General features: G+C 34.6%; 2 protein-coding genes across 2 annotated transcripts in view; both read right to left on the minus strand.

The window, feature by feature from the left end:
• Positions 1–411: 411 nt before the first annotated feature.
• On the minus strand, positions 412–12,285 carry LOC121944208 (C-X-C motif chemokine 2). Its single transcript, XM_042487930.1, has 5 exons — positions 12,208–12,285; positions 2,983–3,100; positions 2,227–2,341; positions 1,715–1,795; positions 412–772 (listed from the first exon to the last, which is right to left on the minus strand). Exons 1-5 carry the CDS (start codon positions 12,229–12,231, stop codon positions 724–726), a joined length of 387 nt encoding a protein of 128 aa, XP_042343864.1. The 5' UTR covers positions 12,232–12,285; the 3' UTR covers positions 412–723.
• Positions 12,286–18,907: 6,622 nt separating this feature from the next.
• Positions 18,908–19,871, minus strand: part of LOC121944203 (protein FAM102A-like) — a 40,032-nt gene continuing 39,068 nt past the window's right edge. The window contains exon 12 of the mRNA XM_042487924.1: positions 18,908–19,072. Within this exon, the coding sequence (XP_042343858.1) occupies positions 19,027–19,072 (46 nt within the window). The 3' untranslated portion in view covers positions 18,908–19,026. The remainder of the gene's footprint in view (positions 19,073–19,871) is intronic.

Consider the following 19,871-nt stretch of genomic DNA (forward strand, 5'->3'; position numbering starts at 1 on the left):
GTTTCTAAATATGATTTGGGTCCCATTTGAAAAAAAAAATGCATTTAATGTGGGCTTTTTTTAATTTGGTTTGTTTGTTTGCAGATTTGGACTGGCACTCTGAATGAGACCTTTTTCATAAATTATTTTGAAAAAAATTGTTCCCCAAAAAACTGAAATTTAGGAGGTTTTCATCCACACTCTTAGGGAGTTTCAGCGGTTTCTGAGGGCACGCTACTTATTTTGTCTCAACATATTCACATGAGGGAACAGAGGACTTCTACAAAGGCTACAACTGTATTTAAGAAGTGAGCTGTTTTCACCTCAGTTGAAACCAAACATGCTCAACAGCATTTTTGTATCATCTCTCCACACAAACCCCCGACTCTCTCCACCTCCTGTAGGCAATAAACATGTCATTTTTTGAGTCTTTTTGTCTGTGATTTTTATTCTTTATTAGAAAACAAGAATACATCATGAGCACATCAGAGGTTACAGCAAATATAATCAATGCATTTAATTCACATTTATGGGGTCAAATTTACATGAAAGCTCTCTATGAATACTTCATTAAAACAATTCAGATCACAGTACAGATGTGTGAATTTTGAAGATAATATGGCAATATGAACGCATTTAAAACATTTTTATATCAGTGTGAGTATCCATAAAGCATTAATGAATTCACCAATAACACGTTTTACATCTAAAGCAGCACCATCACTGTATACAAGTGTCAGTACTTCAAGCACTGGAAGCACTGGCAGCAGTTGATTCAGGCTTCTTGTTTTTACTGAATTTAGAAAAAGACGAGAAAAAATGATTAATTAAAGACAAATAATAGTAATTCATATAGCAATGAAAGAAACAGTAGAATAGTGCTGTATGGTGGTCAAGGATGACATAATATTAACTGAGTGGATACAGTATTATATGATTCTTGTAATGTTTTTATCATATCATTATTCGAATAACTGACAACCAAGAAAAGAGGAAGCCTTTCTTTTCATTCAGCTCGTCCTTTAGACACAATGAAATACCAGCAAATACACATTGTGAGAAAATATTTTTTTTGTTGGGTTTTTTTTTGTTTGCATTTGTTTTCAGGGACCGAAAATGAGACAAAAGAAACGTTTCCATGTCAAATAAGACTTAAAAGAAACCATTGCGTCTAATCACAAAATGTTTGTTCAGTTCTCTTGTGATATTTTAAAGTTCAACACCAGTGAAAAGTGTAGTTTTTTTTCAAAACATCAGCAGTGAGCGGTAGTGATATTTGGGGAGTTGGGGACGCTCTTGGCTGCTATAACTTGTAGTTTTTTGTTGTTTTTTTTTTTTTAATTTTAAAAATAAAAATTTAATTAATTATTATTTAATTTAATTTAAAATTTAAAAAAATTTAAAAATGTTTAACAAGTGTGGAAAATAAAGGCAGAAACACAAAAAAGCTTCATCTGCATGACCAACACCATACACCAAACACTGACATTTTTGTTTTGGGCTGTAACTAACGATTATATTCATTATTCTATTTAATAAAATTTCTTTTTAAAAAAAATATCCATTTAGTGTCTGACCATCAATCAAAAATGCAAAAATATTTATTTTACAATAATATTAAAAGCTATTGTTGTTAATATGTACAAGATATCTTAAACTATTTTGTTTTTTTAAATGTATAAAATTATGAAGAAGAATGTGAACACATAAAAATAAAGCAAAGTGAAGTCATTACCTTTGCAATTTGGTGAGCAGGTTGTTAACCCACTTTGCATTTGGATCAACACAAACTTTAGAGCCTTTCTTCTTGGTGACTCTGTGGAGAAAAAGAGAAGTTACTTTTTTATTGTCAGTGGAAAAACTCTCACATTGGACTTAACGTTTAAATGAAAGGTGAGTGATAGCAATGTTAAAAGATGCTCCCAGTTGGTATTCAGATGAACAAGAGTGAAACTTGTAGTACATTTACTGAAGTTGTACAGTACTGGAGATTTGTATTTTGAATGACTAGATAAAACCTTGAGTCTACATTTTGTGCAATGTTGCACTTTTATTCCACCTCTTTCACTTTTGCTCTAGGCTAGGCCTTTTCTAATAATGGATTGTTTTTTATATATCATTACTTTTACTTCAGCACAGGATCCTCTTTACTTCAACTCACATCACATTAAACTGGTAAGTAAAAATGACAACATAAATAACAGCCGTGATAAAATAGTCCTATTTAATTCAGTCTTGACTACTCACATGATTTCAGTCCAGCGACAGTGTCCTGAAATAGGATGCACCTCAATCTTCTTGATGAGCTGAATTGGGATAGTACGAGAGCTCGTCCGTATGCAGTGACACCGTCCCACAAAAGCTGTAAAAAATTTAATTTGAAAAAGCCTAATTATTAAGTTTAATGATTATCTCAGTCTGTGGTGGCTTTAAGCTTCAGAATGACAATAAATGAGAAACGAAAATCATAATGAGCTTAACTCAAGGTCTGCACAGTCAGGTTTTTCAGGATCTTTCAACCACATTTCACTATCTTCCTAGGTGGACTGAGATTGCTCATTTTTCATGGAAATCATTAAAATATTGAACTTAATTCATGCAATAAAAAGTGGTCTGCCATGAGAAAACTACCACCTGACAAAGTTTGTAAGATGGGGTTGAAAGCTTTAGAAAAAGCAAGTAAGTGGCTGCTGAGCAAAAAAAAAAGGCCTTAATATATTTAGACATGACATTGATTAGTAAAATATAATTATATACCCATAATGTTTTATCAACCTTAATTATAGCTACATAGTGTCTAAAAACAACTAAATTTAAGATAAGAAAAATATCCCTATATGCGGACGACACCTTATTGTTTGATTAATTTAAGGCACATATATGTAAGAGATACTATACTGAGAGGACTCGATTACTGAGGTAAGAAAAAAAAAACATGATTTTAAGGAAATTCCACCTAATTATGTTATTAAAGATTTTGAATGTGAAAGGGTAATCTCTTACCATGCATCGAGGCGATGCAGCAGCAGAAGGTCAGCGCAGCCAGGAGAAGCAGTGGTTTAGTCGTCATCTTGGCGGTTGTTTTGATCAGCACCAATGAGGATGTGAGAGTGTTGTGAGTCTTTGAGAGTGAATGGAGTAAAGTCTGGGTTTATAAAGCAGCAAATAAGGAAGTGTGCGTAGGAAGCACACTGTCTTGACTCATCAAAATTTAAAAATTGTGGCATCTTTATTTTTTTAGGAGGGGGGGTGGTTGCTGAATGAGGTTTGAGTTCCTTTCTGAGAGTCTATTTTTACTTATACATAAACCAGCCTTTACTTCACATCAGTGTAATGTAAAATCATGTAGTGTATTAAATTCCATGCATTTACTACTTTCTTTGCACATTTTTGGGATACAAATGCCATTTGGGATGGAAAATGTGCCAGTTGCAAGTATTTATGCATTATCCCAGTGTTTATCAGTTATCAGTTAATAATTTGTGAGTCCCACAAATTATCATTCAGGGTTTCCCCACACATTGATGTATTTGTGGCACCCTTCCACGTTTAAAACATCTGCCGCCTCATATTTTTCATTTTTGGAGCTAGACTGTTCATTGGAGCACTATTGGAATATTTGTACCGTTTGGTTATTCAGGTTCAGGTTCAGGTTACTTTATTTGTACCCGTAGGTAGATTTGGTTTTCAGACACCGCAGGCAACATGCAGGTTGAAACATGACAAGAAGAAAAAAAGATAAAAGATAAAACCCATACACAAAGATAAAACAACTTTAACAATTTTTAAAAAATCATGGCACAACCCTCTTGGAGTGCAGAGCGTACTTTGGGCAAAAATGGACATACACTGGTATTTTTCAAGGTATTGTATCAAAGTAAGAAATTCCAGTATCTTGACAACACAAAACAGATATGAGACACCAAATAAGTAAACCAGAATGCAATATAACCAAAAGACGGTGCATTGTATCTGAAGATAGTTTTATGTCTCAACGTCAGACTGAAAAGGGTTTTGTGGTTCTGATTATCTTCTAGAATAAAAGTATCCAACTCTACAAGTTAATTTCAATAACTAATCTCTCTGACTGAATAATGAATGTTGCCGAAGGGCTGCTCAACTGAACTGCTACTGCATTTTACCTCAAGCTGTTACCTTAAAAGTTACTCAGGTTGCATGAAAAAAAGAAAGATAAGGAAAAAAAAGCTATTTTAATTTTGCTGTATGAGGACATGATAGCACCAATATAAAAACTGCAATTATTGCATGTTTTGTAAATCCAAAACAGATTGATGGAAATTTATGTATCACATTACAAAGTGTAATTGCACCAGTGTGGGATTAACCCTGGCCAGAATCAGGAACAGAGAATATTTGTTAGTATACTGGAGAGTACCAGGAACCAAACTCAAGCAGAGATTTTACTTCTGTATTTGCCTCGGAGGTCCCTGACTGATAACCACATCCTTTTCTGGTAACTAATTGATTACAGGGACTCTTTTCCCCCCAAAACCCGCCAAAATTAGACTCTAGTTCCCGTTAATGAAAATAAGATGTCTATTCTAAGGTTAAATTTAGATGAGCTCTGTCACGTTCAGTAAATGCTAAGCTCTGCTGAGATCGAGTTGGGGACTGCCGCACCACCATGAGGTGGTTCTAGTGGGTCAAAAGACACGTAGCGGCCGTCGGCACTAATCACTAAAACTATAACTCAAACGATGTGAGGATCCATAACGTTCAATACAATAACGTTCTGTAAACAGCAGCGCAAAGCACGTCCTACGCACTCCATACTTTCACTCCATCTTTTTTCAACATAAAAACATACATTTTGTGGTCCAAATTAAATGTTGGGATCTACGTTGGATGTGACGTCTAAATAAGACAGATTGTGATTGGCTGTTCGTATTTCTATCGTTCATTAAATTGCATTAGGAGTGATCCAAACGAGTTATAGTTAAACATATACATATATGTTTATATATTGTTTATATTTATATACATATGTACATTCTTATGTTTATTATTTAATTATATTTCTCATTAACCCACTTAATAAATGGATATGGACCAAATCACTGTGACGTGGCGCAGTTGGACACTTCTGGTTGGACAACTGTCAGTTTCTTTGAATTGCGGAGATATGAGAAATTGGTAAACTTGTTTATTTCTGTTGTCATTTTAAGACAGAACTGTAATGTTTACAGATTTATAGTTAAACATGGTGGTGAACCTATTTGACATTTCTGCTGTGCTTATTTTATGCACTGTGTTGCTTTGCTAGAATCTTACATAAACCAACTCTACCACCTCCACGAAAGCTCAGCATCTTCTGATTTGCAATTTTATAAAATAAAACTAATATGACTGTAAAATGAAACTGACAAATCATTCCCTTTAATTTGACATTTGTGTGCACAATATAATTATTTTGTTCCTGACATTTAGTAATTTATGCCCAGATATATTTAACTTGTGTTTATTTTAAATATTATAAAATTTGATTTTAACTTGGACTGAAATAATAATAATAATAATAATAATAATAATAATAACTTTACTTATATATCACCTTTAAAAATAGTGTTAATTCAGTGCTTTGACAAACAAAGCAAAAGCAGAAATGGGATATACAAGGCAATACAACAACAAAAAGCCAAACAGTATAATGAGCACAAACGAGACAAAACTAGGGTAGAGTTAGGGTAAGATTAAAACAAAAGGACAAATAATGGAAGATGCAGGACGCATAATGTCAATATAAAATAATATAAACAAATAGACCAAATAAAGCACTAAAACCACAAATAAAACGAAATACAGTAAATAAAACATAAATAATATAGGTAAAATAAATACAAATTAACAAAAAGAAATAAAAAGATGTCACCACATAAAAGCATGTCTATGAAACTGGATTATAAGAAGTGATTTTAAAGACGTTACTAAAATACATAGATATAAACAGCACTTGCAGTTTTGGCTGTCTCGGAAATTTCCTGGTGAAAGTGTGTTGCTGCAATCCTCAGGAGAGAAGTACAGGGAGGAAGTTGAAATAATTGTCATGATTTAGTAGTCCGGGTGCATAAGATATCCATTTGCAGAAGCACATTATGTCATACATAAGTATTTGATGGAAAAACAAGTAAAAATTTGAATTTGAAGAAATATACTATAGGCTCTTACATGATCACTGCTCCGTTGCTATAGTCAAAGGTCAATTCAAGTCACAGTTTAGGTCCAGTACCAATACTACAAGGGCCGGGTAATTAATTCACTAAATTATCAAAACTGGCATTCAGAACCTCTAACTGATGTAATCTTGCCCATGTCGGTTATTTTGCGTGTTGTTAAATTATGTTAATCCTTTCCCCAACAGGGTTGCCAACTCCCACGCATCTGCTGTGTCTCTCTGTTGGACTCTATCTTGCGCTCTCACGACACCGAGCCAAATTTCAAGCCAAAACACTGCGACAGGCAGCACAAGTGTTACATAATGAAGTGAACAACTTTGACTCTAGAACAGCTGAGTGTTTGACAGCCACAGCATTTCATTATCACGGATCAATCAGCTGATGGTCCGACAGCAGCGCGGTGAGACAGACAGACAGAGCGCCGCTTCTCCTCAAGGCATCAAAGTGTCTGAATGAACCAACAGACAAATATTCAGCGGTGGAAAGTGACTTCTTTAGACTTCTACAGACGGTTCTGCGTTAATTTCAGGTTTAGTCACACTTTGGATGGAAGTATTTAGAAACATCAGGACGCATCACTCCATGTCTGATGCAGTTGCTCATGCTGAGCTCTCATTATTATTACCAGGGGCAGATGTAGTGATTTGGGGGCCTGGGGCCACAAGCACATGACCTTTTGTTCAATCTTTCTCTATATGGAAATGCTGGCAGGCTGTCGGTAGCTATAGAGGAAGTAAGCCTACCCAAAAAAAAAGCCAAATTCCTCAGTAAAATGATTAATAGCACACAGCAGAAGTTCGAGGGTGTACCCCGCCTTTCGCCCAGTGACAGCTGGGATAGGCTCCAGCCCCCCCCCACAACCCTTACAAGGACAAGCAGTTACGGACAATGAATGAAGGAATAAATGACTTTAGGTATAATCGCTCAGCCCCAACTACTACTCTTGAAAAACATTTTCACTGCCAATGCAATAAAATCAGATGAAAGCATTTTGGTTCAGGTCTAAAAAAGTCAGAATTAGATTCATACCAGCACTTAATCAGCGCTAGTGATGTCACTAATGATGCTGATACTCACACCAAGTCATTACCAACACTGTCAAAATGTGACAAGGTTAACTTCAACAGCAACAGCTTGCAACAGCGAAAAAAGAGAGAGCGAAGCTTTGCTTCTGAAGCTTTGCTTCTGATAATATTCAGTCCGCTTGGTGCCTGGTTCCTGGTGCCCTAAAAATGTGGTGACGCAAATTGACTGACATTTAAAATTTTGAAACAGTTTATACCTTAAATAACATTCAGCATTTTTCATTTCCCATTTCTTCTTCTTAAGAAGTTATCGAAGGTCAAAATGAGGGTGTAGAACACATTGGGTAAAAACAGATCAACTTTTTTATTTTTGGTTGGGTAAAGTAAAGCGGGCGCCGTGGTTGAGTTCAGCGGTTGAGTCCTCGTCACAGCGGGTTTCGACTCCAGCCTCAGCCCTTCGCTGCTTGTCATCCCCTCCCTCTCCTAAGGCTGACAATATTTTGAATGTCAAACGACGGTAATTCCTCATTGTGTGGATGTTAACATTATAATGTTTTGCATTCTTTACCAATACATTTTGTTATTCTACATCAAGATGACGTGGGCATGATATTTTGGAAGACGCTGGGTTTTTGGTTATTCAACAGCACAATATAATACCAAAAAAATATCAGTTTATCTGTGTTCACTATTTCGCGTCAAAGTCAACCAAATATCAATGTCCAACGATTCTGGTGGCCAGCTTGTAGTGTTAGACTAATTCTGACTGGCTGTGCTGACACATTCAGATGTGACAAGAAAAAATATTTGCATAAACCCTAAATTAGATATTTGGAACACTATTATCAACTTTTAGTTTTATTTTCACATTTTGCAAATTAACCTGACTGTTAATTTATTTACTTATTTATTTATTTAAAAGGGACCATGCACAGTTTAAAACATATTGACTGAAACGCAATCGTGACAAAAGTAGATCACAATATAATTCTGCTATCAACATTTTCTAAGCGAGAAGTCAAAGCAGCCACAGTGTGCTGACGGTCGCTGACAAAGCCAGAAAGAAAGAAAATGCTGATTATGCTGAAAATGCTGGCTAATACTGTTAGACTTATTGCCCGAGTCACGCACATATACATTTGCACAGAAACGATACTTCACACCAACTCAGATCTAAACAGGAAACTGCCAAACCGTGGAGTCATGATACAGTTAATTCTGGAAATGATGCTGCCTGAATAAGAAATACTGACATATTCAATGTGAGAAAAAGATTTTCCTTTTTAAACATTATCAGAAAACCACAAATTATGAGCCAATGTTTGACCCGTTATTGGAATTTAGCGTCACTTTATCGTGCATTCTTTGTCTCCATTTGATTTTTTTGTATATTATTCTATTTCTTATTCTATTATTCTTGTGTCTTTTGTGCCTCTCATCATTTATTTATTTATCTTACCTCTCTAAGTATCAGTTTCAATTCTGTCCTTGTGCTTCTGCAACTTGTTGGTCTTGCAACACAGAGACAGGTTTATGGAGTTAGCAGCAAGCAGCACGTCTGTTTGGATTTAAAATAACTGTCTGTGTGTTGGAAGCGTCTGGGTAGCATGTAAAGAGTGGCGTACAGATACTTTGAGCTCTCGTTGGTCTTATGTACGTGAACACTAGGAGCTAAAGGCTACAACAAGGCAAAAAACTTGAGACCAGTGACGTTTTTCAAAACAACTTGTAACATCAGGGCTTCAGGGCACTTTGATTACTTTAGATGAGCAGTATGGAGGAATTTTGTGTTTTTATTATGTATTTTTTTTAACTTTTAGATTCAGGTCCCCATTTGCTTGAACTATTTGGGAGATGAGTGCAACGCCTTTTCTCCGTGAACAACCGGCAGTGTTTTGTGGACTATAAAACTTCACACGACTTTCCATCGAAGTAAATAATGACTGAATTTTCATTTATGGGTGAACGATCCTTTAACGATTTAAGACAAAAGTTGTAAAAAATAAACTTTTCATTGCTTCTCCTTATTTTCAAGATTAGATGAAACTTAAAGGACTTCTGTGGAGACTTTGTGCTGCTGCAGAGGCAAAACTAAAGCAGAGAAAAAGAAGCAAATCGCCCTCAACTGCTTCCTCACGACAGGCCGTTCAGCCATCACCAAATAAACTCTGCACTCAATAATTGGCACGCTGAGGGTACTCTACCAGGCTCCATCTGTCTGCCAACAAAGGGAAACCACGGACTTTCAATTTCCCGACTGTCTACATTGAAATAGAAAGGTCAGTCTCCAGAGATGTTGCTGAGTAAAGGGAGTTCAGAAAACTTGACTGCTGAGCTCAGCACGATTTCAACAGTGTTTGGATTATGTCTAATAATCTACTTTATAGGTAGTCTGTTTAGTTTTGCTCTTTTTATTGCAGTGCATAATTCATTAGTGGTTCAAATGCTATAAATTAGGTGTCGACAGATTATCCGCAAGGTTTATCTGATGATTGCAGATAAAAGTAATTAAAAAGTGCAAAGAAAGTGTCAGCATGGGAGGAACTTTTACTTTCTATAACCACAGAGAGCTTTTTTTATTCATTAATTTTTTAATTAGATTTTCACTTGACTTTTTAAATTAGATTTTCACTAGATTTTCCCTTGACTTTTTTAATTAAAAATCTCAGTTTAAAAACATTTGTGTTTTGTGTTTGAGTTTGTTTTATTACAAATTCTAAGTATTGATGAAAAGATTTTCATTTTTACTGTAAATGCATATCAGTTCCAAAGGCCGCAAGCAGCTTGGCAAGAAATATTCTGTAAATTGCAAGAAAATTAGTAAAAGGTGACAAGAAAAATTACGTGAAAAAGTAAAGAGAGAGAGGGAGAGAGAATGAGTGAGAGAAAATTATAAAATAACTGACGAACGCAAATTTTTTTTCAACCTTACAGATGAAATCTTGTCTGTTTTCTGAATGTGCTCTTCAGAGCTTGCACACACGTTTACCAATGAATTGTCAAAACATTTTCATAACTTTTCCATAATATTTCCCTGAGTTTATTACGGTACTTTAAAATGGGTAGGCCTCTTTAGTGATAAAGCCATACATTATTAAACATGCACTTACCAGGAAGTTGCCTCTAAGCTGCTATCGTTGCTAACTTTACTCACTTGTTTGACACTCCTGCCGCCAGCTAGCTGCTAGAAATATTGATGCCTGTAAACGTAAACTAAAAACATTGTTTTTTAGTGCGGCTTTTATGTAGTGTCTTACTATCAAAATTGTGTAGTTTAATCTAATTCTCTTTTTTTAAGATCCATTTTTAGACATCCATATTTTTGCTTATTTCCTATGTTGTTCTTGTTTCTTATATCAAACCGTAAAGCTTGCTGAATTGCAATTGATTTGTTTGAAAGGTGCTCTAAAAATAAAAATGAACTGATTGATTGACATGCCCATATAACAGAATGACACACAATATTTGTAAAATGTCGATAAGATAAACAAGGAACATGATTATGAACATATTTTAAACAATTTCCAAATCCGTGTATATTCAGAACTTTATGTTTAATGCAAGCCATTTCCAGGCCTTGAAAACAGTTTCTCTATATTCGCAACTTTTCCAGGAATTTCATGAGCGGGGGAAGTCTTTCTTACTTTCAGGGTAGTCAAATACTTTAAGATTAAACTTCCGTTAAACGTATCCCTGCTCTGAAGCACCACAATGGTGCAGGTGCTGCTGAACAGGTGAAAACATAATTAGTGTGATTAAAAAAATTACACTATAAGCATACACATTAGTTTCTGTTTGCAGGGTCGCAGGCTGGCCAAAATGTCGTGCATGAACAATAAATGTGGATTTACTTCTAATAAAAGCAGGAAATTTGGAGAAAAACGGAAACAATTATCTTTTATTTCTCCTCCATATATCCATCCCTCGATACAGCTGCATGATTTTTGTGGTTTTACTGTAGAGTGGTGCTCTTATTGGACGTGTCAGTAGAGACGACTACAGCAGCATTTATCAAATTTAAGAGGAAGTCCTGTTGGAACAGCACTGGAAACTTTCACACCTCCTCCACATGCCCACACTTCCCTGGTTACTCCATTAATCGCTCTAATCATCGCTGTTTTAATGCAGTTTAAGTGTTTCTGTTTATGTTCTGTATATTTGACAGTAAGATCTTACATTTCTCTGGTTTACGCTTGGAAACAAAATAAATGTTTTCATATAAGCTGTTCACACATCTGATTTCACTGTGACTGTAACTTATAGTTGCCTACTGGTGTTAAACCATTAACCAGCCCACTGGTGTTAACCCATTAGGATTCCTGATTCATGACATACAGGAAAGCCTCTTTACTTTACTGCCACAGCGACCGGAGCTGTGAAGATCAGCAGTTGATATCTTTGATATCATTTCCAGGTTCTAACCACAAGTCTGCTGTGTATCGGTTAAAGTAACGTTTGGACTGAAACAAAAGTAAAACTTTGCACCCCTTTTTTCCTCACTGACTGTTAAACCAGGCGACACCAACATGATAGCAAACACGGTGTGAAAATGTGGGTTTTTTTCCAGTGGTGGAGGAAGTATTCAAGTCATTTACTCTGAAATAAAAGAAGCAAAACCACATTTTAAAGTTTTAAGTCCTGCATACAGAAAAAATGCAACTATGTGACATTTCAAAAGTAAAAGTACTAATGACTAAGAGTCGCAACTGGCAGCTTCATGCTATTATATAAACGGATCATTTTAGCTCTTGTTATGGAGTGAAAATGGAGTTGAAAAAATGTTAACTCGTCGAAAACAGATGCCTGGTCAGTGGCCTTGAGCGTCAAATACAGTAGCCACCCAACGTCTGATTTCACTGAAACAGTCAGTTACAGTGAAGCACTGGTGTTAAACCATTAACCAGCCCACTGGTGTTAACCCAGTATGATTCCTGACTCATGAAGGTTTTGTTGAATGTCAAAGAAATAAAGTTTAAAAAGTTACTCTTATACACTTAATTCTCTCTTACCTCCTCCCTCTGACACAGATTCATAACGGGTCCAGATGAAGCTGCTGAGTCTCTCCATCCACTACGGTTTATTGGTTTGGCCTCCTTAATGGACAAATAAAAAATAACGATATAGATAGTCCATACATACAGTACATGCATGTTTTCCTTATATATTTAAACTTTTAACCCTTAGCAAATTGGTTTAATTGAAAAACATGGGAGAAAGGCAATGAGAAAGTTGGTAAGAAAATATTCCACAAATTGCACAAAATTAGCAGATTTAGAAAATTATTTTAAAAGCTCTGGAAAATATTAAGCAAAAAGCTATCTAAGGGGAAAGTATACTACAATTATCCCAATAACTTATTTAATTTTATTCATTTATTTATTTATTTGGCTTATCTAAAATTGTTAAAAAAAAAAAAATATTGTTAAAATTATTTCTAGGCACCTTTGCCAGGGCATTGGCTTGTTGTCACTGTTGTTGTTTTAACTTTTTTTTTTATTCTTTTCTTTTTTTAAAAAAAAAAAAATCAGGTAAGTGTCTATTAATTTTTTACTAATTTCTTGCTAATTTATGGGTCATTTCTTCTTTCTTTGCTCATTGCCGTCTTTTCCACATTTTAGCAATAAATCAAGCTAATTGGTTCAGGTTTTAAAGGGGACTTTGGACAGTTGTGGAAGCTCACTTCTTTAAAACCCTCACACTCAATCTACTCCTTCAACCTCAAAGACATCATCTGACAAAAGTGCTCTTCAGTATTTAATCATTTTTGTTATATTTCATGCAACTTTTTTCATTCATTAACATCAGTTCTTTAAAGTCAACTCCTAATTTTGTGTCTTACTGGTGAAACTGGAAGCTCTATTTAAATCCCTCAGATTAATTAATAACAATGAAAGTATCAAACTATTGGAAAAATTCTTCCCAAATACTCTGACTGATTTTACTGTGTATTTGTATGTCTGTACATCTGTTTATTTTTTTTTTGTTTGGCTGTTGTTTTTTGTGACTTGATTTTTATGCATTTATTTATTCTGTCATTTTCTATTTTCTTATTTTCTTTTTACCTGTACTGTACTTTTACCTGTTTTGTATATATTTGGTTCTTCAATAAAAAAAAAAATCTGCAAATAAAGCAGAATAAATTATATAGCTTCTCTTAAGTATTTATGAGCCAAACTGTAAAAAAAAAAAAATCAAAATTTTCTGGCTATAGCCAAATAAACATTATAGAAGGAGGAACCTATTAGCTAGCTCAAAGCTAACAGCAGGTTGTACTAGCTAGCCTCGATTAGCATAAATATCCTCAAGTTACATCGTTTAAATCCAGTTATAAACATCCAAACGAAACAAAAATACATGGGAATTAAGTAACTAAATGTAAAATAAAGGAATAACTAATAACAAGTATTTTAAGTTAGCGAAAATAAAGCCAAATACTCTTAAATTAAGAAGAACCAACTAGCTAACGTTAGCTTAACAACAACGGTGCGCTGATGCTAGCCGAAATTAGCCAGAATAACATCGGATTATTTCAGGTTTTAATAAAATGGAAACATTAACACACGTAGCTTTACGTTATTAACAACACGTTTAATTTAAACACAGAAGCAATACTCACTTGTTCCGCGATTTCTGCCGACATCTGCCTCCTGATGCTAAAGTGATGCTAATAACAGGCCGCACACAGACGCTCATTGGGCTAATTAAGTGGAAACACCTGTTCAGGTGAGCGTGTGTGTAGTGAGTGACCCTGAAGGCTAAATATCCTCTAACCTCACAGGTTTAACCCTTAAAGCTCGCTTTAATATTAGAAACGCGCTTATTACTCTGCACACTAAATGCTCTTTTCAAAACCAGGCTTATATATTATATTATCAGGCTTAAATATTATAAATTAATTATTTTTAATTATTTTTCCACTTTCATTTAGTTATTTCAGTTAGTTAATCAGTCGTAATCATACATGTCAAATATTTATTAATTTTCAGAAATTAAACCCTTTAAATGCCAGGTTTATGTCATGATGTTTGTAGATGAAAAAAACTTATATATTCGATTTTCCTATACTTCATGTGAAGGGTATTTTTTAATCACGTCAGTGATTTGCAGCAATATTAATTGTGACAATGCTAGTGGAAATGTATTTTCTCCATATGCCAGCAGAAGGATGAGCAAATAATAATAACAATAATGATAATAATAATAATGGTGATGATGATGATGATAAGGGGGTAAAAAAAACAAGGGGTTTTATTTTGTTTTATTTTTCAAATTTTTATATGATTTTCTTGTACTTTTTACTTTTTTCAAATTTTTGGGTGATTTATTTACAGGTTGCTCATTGCAATTTATGTATTTAAAAGCCCATTGGTTCAGATCTCAAAGGGTTAAAGATTTAAATTGTATGATGCTGCCATTCATAAAGCATCTCTGCACAGATAGTAGTATTGTGCAGAGCACCCTCTGCTGCTGCAGCAAGAGAACCACAAATATCTATAGTTAAATGATTGCCTCATTTCAGCCGCACAGAGTTGTTAAAAAATTTTTAAAAAAACCCCACATTTTTAGATATTTAAATTAATGTCTTTTTTGCAACATTGTTTTCTGTTCATAAATAAAATTCTACACCGTTAAGTATTATCTTCCATGTCCCCTTAAATAAAAAAGGAAAGAAGCAGAGGGTTTTGATTTTGGCAAACTTAAAGACATTTGCACCATACATTGAAGCAGAAAAGGCACAAATTGGTGCATAAAATTTCAGCCGAATTCAAAAAATTAAATGTTTGATGCTCTAAATTTTCTGCCAGAGGACCCAAAATCCCACGTTTCATATTTGTACCCACCAATATTGAAACAAAACCTTCGCCATGAACATATTAATGTTGCTATCAGCTGCAAAGTTGAATGTCATAACTTTGTTACCTAAAAACACTGATTTTAAAAAAAAACCCACAGAGACAAACTCAGATTAGCTTTTTATTGTTTAGAAATAATTTCTGCAGAAATATGAACAAAAAAAAAGAAAAAAGCTCCAACTTTTTCTCTATAAATTTAGGTTATTATACTAGCTTTGTTACATTAGAATAATTTGTTAGAATTACTAAAAGAAAAAAGAAAAACAAAACGCTCAGGGAGGCGATTTGTGTGCGTAGCTTATAACCAACCTCCAGACCAAAAAACACAAGAATAAAGGAACATAAATAAATGCGTTAAAGGAAAACTAAAGGCTGCGGTGACGTAAACCCAAATTCAGACTACACGCTCAGTGGTTCACCCATGTGATTAATAAACATACAGCTACAAAATACAAACAGCAAAGTGTAAAGACAAGTGATTCAGCTTTTTATAATAAGAGCTGGATTCAGCCAGCGTAGTGTGGAGAAGATATGACACGACAAGCTGGAAAAACTGCAGCTTCACTGGAAAAATAACATTAAAAAATAATTTTAAAACTGAACAAAAGAGTCTTAAAAGCTGATTTTTAAATTGTAAACAAGGGAAAATATTTTGGAAAAAAAGCAGTTTATTTCTGTTGTGACTAAACAAGGGCTGAAAAGATTAGTTGATTACTTGTTTGACTGAAAATTAATCACCAATTACTTTTATAACTGATTAATTAGTTGTTTGTCAAGCAAACAAATGTCAATCATTTGCAGGTTTAAGTGTGAAGATTTGCTTATTTTCTCTATTTTTTGTGGTTGTAAATTGAAGAATGTTTGTTCTGGGATGCCTGTTGGACACACAAACATAATTTAAAGATAATTTTTCATGATTTTAGTGTCTAAATGATTTATAAATTACAGCAGGCAATCAAACAAAGTATCGCCTGATTACATCGATGAGAAGAGTTATCAATCGCTGCAGCTCTAGACTTAATTTTTCCTGGACAATATTGGAACATAACATCCATGTAAACGTTTTTCTTACAAGTTTCTTTTTAAAACATAAAAACATCTTGTAAAAACAAGGTGTTTTCATGCTATAACAAGCAACTTTTTTTATAAAACGTAATTATCTTGTAAAAGCATGAAAAGTATCTTGTAATAATAAAACATTCCATGTTATAACAAGAACAGTTTCTTGTTATAACATAAAAACATCCTGTAAATGGTGAAAAACATCATTATAACAAGAAACTTTCATGTTATTACCTGAAACTAATCTTCAGCAGCTCTACGCTTCAGTACATGACTTCCATGTAATTTGACTTAATTTTTGAAATGTGCAAAATTAAAATTACCTGCTTTTGACTGACAGCTTTTGTCACCTCTTTTACAAACATAAAAATTAGTTTTTAAGACTCTGTACAAAAAAAAAACAATCCTGCTTCCCCGATCTTGAAGTGGTTTGCAGAGTTCAAACTCCAAACAGAAAACTTTCTTCTAAAATGAAACAACAACAACAACAACAAAAGCATCAACCAGCCGGCTGGTTGCCAAGGTTACGGTTTCTCTTCTGTTTGAGCTACAGAAAGTCGCCCTTTAATTTCTGCCTCTTTGGTGTTTGTTCATCTGAAGACGGCGGTAAACAAACTCAGAGTAAACACCAAACGACTCGTGCATGAAGGCCGCTGCTCCACCAGGGGGCAACAAAGACCTTTACAGTCTGCAGAAATCCCTCTTTGTGGAGTTAACCCTTTGAAACCTGGATCACCATCAGTTTTTGGGCTGCCTTCAACAAGCATTTTGATCTTTGAGCCCAAAGTAAACTAGAATTTAGAATTTAAAATTTAGAATTTTAAAAAATATATATTTTAGACTTTTTATCAAGTAATTTTCTCTTTTTGTTCTTTTACTTTTTTTCTTATTTCCGGTAATTTTCTTGTAATTTTTTATTAATTTAAAACTTATTTTTGGATCATTTCTTGTCAAGCTGCTCACGGCCTTATTTTCATGTTTTTAAAAGAAATCAAGCCAATTCTCCCAAAAACAGGGAAAAGAGAAAATCAGTAATTTGGTATGAAATGTTCTGCAGTTCTCAAAATTAACAGTAAAAAGGTGACAAACAAATGACCTGAAAATTGGCTTTTGGAAAGAGGTAGAGAAAGTCATTAGAAAATTATCAAATAACTTGGGGAAATATCAAAAAATCTATATTTATAACTACAAATTTAAAATTAGTCTACAGAATTTATAAATTTTTTTATTTATTTTAGACCTTTTTCAGGAAATATTCTCTTTTCCTTCATTTCCTTTTTTCTAATTTCAGGTATTTTTGTAATTTTTTATTAATTTCTCACTTATTTTTGGATAATTTCTTGTTAAGCTGCTCACTGCCTTATTTTCAGGTTTTTAAAAGAAATCAAGCCAATTCGCGCAGGTTTCAGAGGGTTAACTATTCAAAATAAAACCAACACAGCTTGTACCACAGACGTGTTTTTCGGCTGACTTCACATTTAGATTTCACTTCTGATGGCTGAGGAGAGACGAGAAATCTTAAACAAGTCATCCTTCGTGGACACGCAGCGACACACAGCGACACACAGCGACACGCAGCGACACGCAGCGACACACAGCGACACGCAGCGACACACAGCAACACACACCTGCAGAATACGACATGACAAACACAAAACAGAACGGAGAAACAAAAACAGGAAACAGTATTTCTCTCCTCACCATCACTAGCACTCTGCTGTGTTCGTGGTGCTTTCGGATCATTCGAGAGAAACTTTACAGGCACAAAGTGGTTCTACTGCTTTTCCCCGATCGACAGGGAACAATTCAAAACGAAAAGATTCAGAGTTTCTGCGTCTTCGCGGCCGCTCAGTGATTTTTCTAAACTGTTGATCACATTCAGCGTTCGGATGTGTCGCCTGTCAGTGATAATTAACTTTTTGTTGAGTGGTGCATGAATCATTAAGTGGTGTTATTTCATGTTTTGCTGAATCAAAACTGAACATTAACCCTTCTGAGCAAATTATTGGTATTGTTTTTGAAAAATATCGGGAGAAGGCAAGGAGGAAATTACTCAAATTTGAAACAAAAGATGAAGAAATTAGCACTTTTTTTAAAGAAAAAAAAGGAATGACTTGAAAATTGCTAATATATAAAGTTGTCTGCATATTTCCATGACAAAATTTTGTATGTAAATATTATTATTATATTTTCTGAAAATGTCCCCTACTTTTTAAATTTTTTTTATTTTTTTTTAAATAAACCTCTAATAATTTTATTCCCTCTTAAAAAGCAACAGATTTTAAGGTAAATTTTCTTTTTTCTTTTCCAAACTTTTTGCAGCTTGCAGGGCACCGTATGCCAAGTTGCTCATTGCCTTTTCCCCAAGTTTTTTTTAAAAATAACCAATATTTTTCAGGTTTCAGAGGTTTTAATGCTTGTAAAATGTGTCTGAATGCAGCACAAGAAAACTGATGATGGTCCAGGTGTTAAAGGGCTAACTAAACTCCCATTATGATTCTTGTTCACCATTTCGGACAATCTGCAGCTACGAAAAATGTGTCTGATTCATTCACGTTTAAAAAATAATCCTGGATAATTTAGGCACACGTATCTTTTACGACTTAACCAGTAAAATCACTTCATGGTGGGATTTTCTGAAATCTCTGAAATCTCTTTTAAATCTAAATTCAGCTGCTGCAACACAGAAGCAGGTAAACACGCCACAACTCTGACATCGCAAAAAGCAAAACAAAAATTATCTGGAACGGAGTGCAGACAAGTGCCGCCACAAACTTCAACACTAACATAAAGTGCAATTTCTTCCCCCCGACGGCGTCAGACCGGCTGAAGCTCCGGGAAAACCAGCGAGACAGAAGACGAGACGATCCAACATCCACAGGTCAACACGTCCGCCTCTTCCCGCCGCTCGGTTTAATGGCTCTCTATCACCACGGGCTCGTACCCGCCTGCAGACACCCTGCGAGGACACAAACACGCAGGACAACCGTCAGAGAGGCTTAACTTTGAACACAGTTTACACGTCTCTTTAATGAGCATTTTCATTGTTACCATATATGTTTATTTACAGTACATTTCATTTGTTGATCATTTTGTCTGTGTTCATGCATGTGTCCTTAATGTAGTCCAGATTGTGTAAGCTCAGCTCCTACAATAAGTCTAAAATACACTGTGGAAACTAAATAGTTACATTCAGACTGTTCAGGTCCAAAAATGCTCCATTGAAACCCATTCAAACTGACATTTTTGATCCCACAGCCATCAGAGCAGAAAAACAGGACTTGTATTATTTCTGGGTGTCATTCTGGGCTTTTGACTCTGAATTTGTCATTTTGACTATTTTTTTGACTATTTTCCACCTGATGAGGTCATTTTGACCATATTTGGCATATGGAGGAAATACATGCTATTTCCACTAGGTGACCTGTCACAGTCAATGTAGCTGCTGATCACTGACATATCCCAGACTATTAGGACTTTAAAGGGTTAAAATGCTGAAAAAAATTAATAAAAAAATATCTGACATTTATGATTTGGACTGACTTTGGTTAAAAATGAATATTTTGTTTGCGTAATATTAAAAAAATATAGCGAGCCCTGAGGGTTAAAATGTTTAATTAACATTTATGGCACAGAAACCAGAAATACAAACAGGTTGTGCGCAGGTAAGCAGCAGCTTAACAGTAGATAAAAAAACACAGCGACACATCTGACCAATCAATACTTCTTCTGAAAACTACTACGTTGTGTTTCTTAAC

Source organism: Plectropomus leopardus, chromosome 6 (genome assembly GCF_008729295.1).
Source record: "Plectropomus leopardus isolate mb chromosome 6, YSFRI_Pleo_2.0, whole genome shotgun sequence".
Lineage (NCBI taxonomy): Eukaryota > Metazoa > Chordata > Actinopteri > Perciformes > Serranidae > Plectropomus > Plectropomus leopardus.

Bases quoted from the DNA above. Each gene is read 5' to 3' on its own strand.
- LOC121944208 (XM_042487930.1), bottom strand. From the start codon at position 12,231: ATGAATCTGTGTCAGAGGGAGGAG. The intron at 1,796-2,226 runs GTGAGTAGTCAA...TTTTCTCCACAG, and splicing joins TGTCGCTGGACTGAAATCAT to AGTCACCAAGAAGAAAGGCT. The intron at 773-1,714 runs GTAATGACTTCA...TTCTAAATTCAG, and splicing joins CTGCTCACCAAATTGCAAAG to TAAAAACAAGAAGCCTGAAT.